This window comes from Chiloscyllium plagiosum, chromosome 23 (assembly GCF_004010195.1).
Source record: "Chiloscyllium plagiosum isolate BGI_BamShark_2017 chromosome 23, ASM401019v2, whole genome shotgun sequence".
NCBI classification, from domain to species: domain Eukaryota; kingdom Metazoa; phylum Chordata; class Chondrichthyes; order Orectolobiformes; family Hemiscylliidae; genus Chiloscyllium; species Chiloscyllium plagiosum.
In genome coordinates this window covers 32,701,672-32,709,005 of record NC_057732.1, presented here as the reverse complement: position 1 = coordinate 32,709,005, position 7,334 = coordinate 32,701,672, and the positions used below count along the sequence as shown (strand labels likewise).

The window sequence follows — 7,334 nt, the reverse complement described above, 5'->3', positions numbered from 1 at the left end:
TATCACCCTCACCCTCACCTCCTTCCACCTATCGTATTCCCAGCGCCCCTCCCCCCTACCTTTTTATCTCAGCCCACTTGGCACACCAGCCTCATTCCTGAAGAAGGGCTTATGCCCGAAACGTCGATTCTCCTGCTCCTCGGATGCTGCCTGGCCTGCTGTGTTTTTCCAGCACCACATTTTTCAAAGTCAGTGTTAGGAATTCTGATGCATTGGCACTGTTATTGACTAGGCCAGACCACTTAAAACATTCTTGAGCAGGCAGCCCAGACCGTAACTTTGCAATTTGTTTCACTTAGTGTACAGTGAAAATTACCCGGATTAAGTTAGCGAGGTTGACGACCAGGTTTAAAAACAGACAAAATGTATTCACAAAATTACACAATGAAACTTGAACAGAATAAAGATCCCGACAGAACTCAGACTATTCAAATAGACTTATGTATGCTGTTCTGAATATGCACAACAGTCCCAATAAGCAAGCTCCCTTTAAAACACAGTACAAAAAAAGTCAGATGCTTACAGGTTGAAATTAGAAGGGCAGAAGAGAGTTTCCACACAGCTCACTGTTGAACTCCCAACCAGTTCTGAACTGAACTAAACTGCTCAGCTCAGCTAGACAGCTGACCATTTCCCCTTTCTTTATACAGGTCACTTCTAAAACATGACCACTTTGGCCTGAGGTCTCATCTGTTTACATATAAACAAAAAGCTTCTCAAAACCCTTTAATCTCTGTACCAAACCAGACTAATCAAATAGAGTGTGGTCTGTTGACCTTCTGAAAAAATCAAGGACACAGCTTTTTGAAAGAAATAAACCAGCTTTGTGACAGCATGTCCAGTGCAGCTTTGGTTTGAAAATAGTTGCCTCTATGCTTAAGTTACCTCTTTCTTGGAGGATGCTGGTGTTTATATGATGATCCATCCAATTGACACATACAGAATCTTCCATAGGCAGCACTGACTCTATGGATTAGGCATTCTTTGTTGGTGATAGGTCATCCAGATTTTGCAGCCACAGAGAAGACTGTTAAGAGGATGACGTAGTAGATATTTTTGAACAGTCTGTTTAAAGATGTTTTTACTTATCTCTGGAGCAGGTGAAATTTCATCTGGGCCTCCTGGCTCAGTGGTAAGGTGACTACTATTGTATCACAACAGCCTTTGGCCCTTTCAGCCTGCTTTTCCATAAAATATGGCAAAGGCTGATCTGTTGTTGTCTCAGCTCCACCTTCCTGTCTTCTGTCATTCTTGACTCCCTTGTCTTTCAAACATCTATCCAAATCTGCCTTGAATCAATGTCATGCTTCAACCTCCAGTGAGAAACTACTTCCACAGACTCTGTCCCTGTGGAAGAAAGAAATCTCTCCTATTACAAAGGAGTGAGCTCTTCATTTTCAATTGTGTTCCCTGCTTCCGGAGTCCACAAAACATTGACTTAGTGTCCACCCTTCTGAGCCCCATCGTCAAAGGTTTTTTTGCTCAAAGTTGCATAGCCACACAGCTGTTGTAAAGCTCTGTGCTCATGCTAATGCATGGCTTGTACTTGCTATCTCAAGCAAAGTGACTCTTTCTTGAGTATGGGGTTATGTTTCTATTTTAGACTTCAGTAGCTTTTTTTCAGAATGTCAAGAATTTTCAAACATTGTTAAGCAATGCTTCTTCTGTCGCACAGCTGCTTTTATCACCCGAGGAGGCAGGTGATGGGTTTCCTGGGACTTGTATGTGACTTTTGGGAACCAGTAGCTACTCCCAGTTAGGTACTGTTACAAAGTTTCAAGCTAACCATAGGAAGAGTAGTATATGTTTATAAAAGTTTTTTAAATTGTGTACTTTTGAATAAAATAACGGTGGAAGATGCATGTGTGATTTGTGTTGATGTAGGCTAAATGTTTTGTGTAAATTCTAAATGAAGTTACTGCCTTAATTCAAGGTGTTGGATAAAGCAGAACGTTTGAGGGAAATGGATTCCAACCTGTTGCCTGGATTTCTGAGGTTTCAAGAATTGGTGAGTAGCTGGCGTCTTAATGGCTGTAGTTATTTCTTGTAACAAGCTTGTATTATTTTCTTTTTCAAATATTTTGAAATCTTAACAGTTAATAAAACAAGTGTACAGTTCACCAAAAAAAGGCTTTGAACTTGCTGTTATATGCAAAGTTTCTAATTTTGTTGTTGTGTATTATGTTTTTGTTTGTTTGCTATGCATGTGGAGATATCGTTCTCCCAAAAGTTGGAACCCAGCTAAAGACCAGAAGAGGATTGCTCAGTTGATGCGCGTTCTTTAAGTGTTGTGGTGGCAGTAAATTCTTCCTTGCGAATCTTCACATCCTTTATTTTCTAAATCATATTTCTCCAAACTGCATACCTTTATCCTTTTGTCTTGTTTGTTCAAATATGATGCAATTTGGGCGGGTTGGAACAAACAGCATCTGCCATGACGCAATGTTTGCTTCACAATTACTGCAGCGTTGGACAAGCAGAGGGAGAATAATTATTCTGGTGTTGGAACTTGTTAGAGGAGTATGCTAGAAAGTGTGGAAATGTACTTAATGATTATAGAGGACTAACAAAATATTTATCATAGAAAACTATGGTTCAGTTACATTAAAATTTTGTTTGTAAAACTGAAACTGTTGCCTTTCCTTCCCATGAACATTGCCTTACAATCCCAAATGCTCTCCATCAACAAGACAGCCTACTTGCACCACCATGGTAATGACTGTGTCTATTCTGTTTTAACTTCCTTGATGCTAAAATGCTCATCCATGCTTCTTTTAAAAACCCGAGATGTGACTATTCCTATTGGTCTCCCATCTTGCAGTTGCAAAAGTATATTCAACACTTTTTTTTGTGTTCAGATCTTAACTTGGCTCTTGCTCACTCATCACCCTTGTGCTTACCTACCTATACTGATCTATGGTCTAAAGTTCTCCATTTTAATGTTCTTGCCTTTGCTTGCATTTCTCAACCACCCCCATCCCAAAGCTTTGCCCATTCTATCCTGCTTTTTTTTTTCCCCAGCACCAGAACGGAGATCTCTGCATTGTTTCAATTCTGGCTTTTCCATAACTCCAGTTTTCTTTATCTCTGGCTGTTTCTTCAGTTTTTAGGTTATATATTTTAGGGAAGGTATTCCAAACCTCTGAATATGAAATAAAGTTTGATAGTGACTACTAGTTGAGTGTCAATTGGGTATGAAAATAGTATTCAATATGCGCACTTCAGTGGTGAATTGTGTGAGATGCCATGTTGGTGAAAGTATGGGAAGTGCATAATAAATTCTCATTAGAATGTAAAGGAGAGCAGCCCATCTCAAAAGATCAAATAGTCTTCATATTTTAGGTCCCAACTCTTGGACTCATACATGCAGTACTCCATTCTTGGGTTCTTAGATCAACTATGTAGAATAACAAACCAATGAAGTTGTTTGCAGAAAGATCAGGATGTCAGAATCTCCTGGCCTTTTTAACCAAATTAAACAATCACTAATTGTGAAAGTATGACTACTAGAAAAGGCAATCCAATCCTGTACTGATCACAATGAAAGTTGAGACATTGGGAAAAGCCAGACTAGGTAAGAAAAGAACTGTATGTATAGAAGGCATCTGAAGCTGGATAGCAGGAAGAATGACAGTGGGGAGAAATCAGTTAACGTTTCAGGTCGTGTGACCCTTCCTCGCTTGACTCAAATGCTTTCTCTCCATTTGCTGCCAGACCTGTTGAGCTTTTCCAGCAGTTTTTTTTTATTCTGATTACAGCATCTGCAGTGTGAAGAATGACCATGTCTTGCAGAACTACAGTGACCAAAAGAGAGGTGCTTATGGCCCTTCATGTACTATTGGCTATAGTGGATAAAGGGCAGAGAGATTTTGAATCAGCACTGAATGCACTGCTGAATTGCTGTCAGCACTTCAATTTAGCAGCTCTAGCTCCAGTCAATATCCTTTGTAGTTGAGCACATGTTAAACAGCAGGGAGTACTAATTCTTCTATTTGCCTGCGTTTTTACAGAATAATTAAGTTGGTTGAATTCTTCTGGCTGTTTTAATTTTTGGTTTTCTAAATAGTTTTTCTTAAAAGTGCAAAAATCTGCAGGTGCTTCTTTTTGTCTGATTTCAAAAATTCTGCATAAACTGGTTGCTCCTGGGCATGGAGGACCGAGGAAGGCTTCATTTTTGTATTGAACAGGATTTGGGTATTGGGCATGACTGGGAGAATGAGCATAGACTATGCAGAGCAGAAGGAGGGGGTGAAAGGTTCACAGCTGTAGTCCTGAACTGCAGAGGGCCATTATGGAGAACTGTTCAAGATCTTTTATTTTGCAATCTGATATCCAGAGCCATGATCACAGGAGTCTGAACGTCCATTGCAACACACTCACTCATGATGCTTGTGCTGGAATGGAAGCAGTGACATTGGTCATTATAGTTCACTCCACAAGAATCCCCAATCTTAAAAAAAAAAACCTGCATGGACACCTGGCATCAACCTAGGCTCCAGCACTACGAACTATAACCTAGCACAGTAAACTCCATAAAGTCTCCCTTGCTGTCAGTTGTACTAGTCAATCACACAGGTCTTCTACTTCTGACATGTCAAGCAGGAACCTGACATAACTATATTCTGCTCCCAAAAGCATTGATTGTCAGTCACCATCCCTGAAATTGTCCTGTCTCTGCAAAACCAAAGAGCAACATGTGCAGCATGATGTTATCAGCAGCATTGTTTTCCGTGACAATTTGCAGGCTCAGTGCAAAGCTTGTTCCTCGTTCTGTGGCTACCATGAAGACAGGATACCAATCTTTGTTCATGAGGAATGTAAAAGGGCATGTCAGAAGTAGAAGTAGGGTGTTGCCAACATAATCATACGGAATGGAAACAGACTTTTTAGTACAACTTGTCCACACTAACCAAGATTCCCAATCTTAACTAGTCACATTCGCATGCATTTGGCCCATATCCATCATACCTTTCCTATTCATGCATCTATCAAAATGTCTTCTGAATGTTGTAACTGTACCTACATCTATCACTTCCTCTGGCAGTTCATTCTACATACGATCCACTCTTTATATGAAAAACCTGCCCCTCAGGTCCCTTTTGAATTTTTCTCCTGTCACCTTAAAATTATGCCGTTAGGTTTTTGAATCCCCTATCCTAGGGAAAAGACCTTTTGCTGTCCACTTTCTCTACGCCCCTCATGGTTTTATAAATCTCTAAGGTTACCCTTCAACCTCCTGTGCTTCAGTGAAGAAAGTCCCAGCCTCTCCTTGAAACTCTAACCCTCCATCTTTTATAAATGTTTTCTGCATCATCTCTAATTTAATAAGGTGACCTAAACTGTACACAGTACTCCCTTAACATTAACAGTATGAGTTCTGCCCTTCTTTGTCTTACCAAAAGGCAACAACTCGCATTTATCGGAATTGAACTCCATGTGCTCCTCCTCGGCCCAGAGGCTCAATTAATCAAGATCCCTTTGTAATCTTAGATAATTGTCACCAGTTTTAATCTAATTCACAAACTTACTAACCATACTTTCTATATTGTCATCCAAGTCGTCTGCATTTGACAAACAACAGACCCAATACTGATCCCAGTAGAACACCACTGGACACAGGCCTCTGGGCCAAAAAAGAACCCTCCACTTTATTTAAACGAAAGGAGTAAACAGGAAAAAAAACCCAAGACCATCCGATACTGCTCCCATCAGACATTCCCAAGACAGGAACACCAGCAGGTGAAACACAGCAAAGCCAACTCTGCTGTTTTGAAATAGAAACTAAAGCTGCTTGACTTTGTTGAGCAAAACAAAAGACACTATCACTCTGGGTGGGGGAAGAACAAACAAAAACAAATAAACAAGCAAAAAATGACTCTGTGGGGTTCAGGGGAAACGGGGCTCCACCTGCTCACTCTCGCTTTTAACAGCAATAGTGAGCCCTTGGCTTGGCTCCAAATTCCGTGTCTACATGATGAGCCCAGGACCACTATCCTCTGCGAGGGATGTCTTCCCAGACTGGGGGTCGATGATCTCAGTGTCAGCTGCAATCCTTCTGGGAGGCCCCAATGTGCTTAGTCTTCCTCCGGTCTTTCCTCCCCTGCAGACTCTTTCCTCCCCACTTGTGTCTGTGAGCCAGGTAGCTCCCTCCTATGGGGGCTGGGGCACGAGGTGTGATGATGCTAGCTGCAGCCATTTGGGTGTTGGCAGTGGCCCTTGTGGCAGTGCAATTCCTCTGGATGTGCCCCACCTCCTTTGGCATGACACTACATGCCTTCCGCAGACTGAACACCAAGCAAGCAATGCTCACGTGCTTAACCGTGAAGGTGTGCTCTGTGACCACCAACTGGGCCAGGCAGATGAAAACCTGTCACCGGAAAGAATAAATGAATCTCAGGTGGGCCTCCTTCAGACTGAGCAGTCGTGGCACCACAGCTGACCTCATCTCCCCGAACTGGCGGAGGTAGGGGAGAAGGGAGCTCAAGTGATACAAAGGGAATGTTTGATAAGATGACAGATAAGACCATCCCACCGACAGTCATCCTCCCCCTGAGATCTTTAGGAAGAACACTGCTTTCCATGTATCTTGGATGTAGTGACAATGGGGGGAGCGCCAACAACCTCTGCCAAGGCCACTGTGCATGCCTTAGTGGTGATGTCAGGGCAGATGTAACATTTATTTTGTGAAATAAGTAAAGAGTGATGAGGCTTCCGGGGTGGGTGGGGGGATGCAAAGGGTGCAACCATCCCCATGTAGGAATGATTTGGCCCCATCCCTAGTATTGTTTTAGAGCACACCACAGTGGCAATTTCCCCTCCTAAACCAGAACCAATACCTCCCCCCTCAAAACTGTAGGTAAAGTAAACAAGTCCCATGAGGCATCGCTTGCCAGTCTGTTGTCTCAGGCAGCTTTTTCACAGGTTCAAAACAATAGTTCCCCAACACTCAGAGGCAATAGTCACTGGCAGCAAACAGGCCACAGTCACAAAGTAATAAGGAGGTGGCTCACACTTCAAACAATTCCAGGACCCAGACTCCAAAATAGTCATGCATTGTAAGTGTTCAGGCGTACATCCCAGATGGCCTCCTTCAAGGACCGCAATTTCCCCCCCCGACGTGGTCGACGATGCCCTCCACCGCATCTCTTCCACTTCCCGCTCCTCCGCCCTTGATCCCCGCCCCGCCAACCACCACCAGGACAGAACCCCACTGGTCCTCACCTACCACCCTACCAATCTCCATGTACAGCGCATCATCCGCCGTCATTTCCGCCACCTCCAAACGGACCCCACCACCAAGGATATATTTCCCTCCCCTCCCCTACCAGCATTCC

General features: G+C 42.8%; 1 protein-coding gene across 4 annotated transcripts in view; it reads left to right on the top strand.

Annotated features, from left to right (window-relative positions):
- Nucleotides 1–7,334, top strand: part of orc5 (origin recognition complex, subunit 5) — a 117,367-nt gene that overhangs the window by 39,364 nt on the left and 70,669 nt on the right. For all 4 annotated transcript variants that reach the window (XR_006315100.1, XR_006315099.1, XM_043713854.1 and 1 more), the window contains exon 5: nt 1,934–2,008. Coding sequence is in view for 2 of the 4 variants with exons in the window: in XM_043713854.1 (XP_043569789.1) it covers nt 1,934–2,008 (75 nt within the window). In the remaining 2 variants the exon portion in view is untranslated. The remainder of the gene's footprint in view (nt 1–1,933; nt 2,009–7,334) is intronic.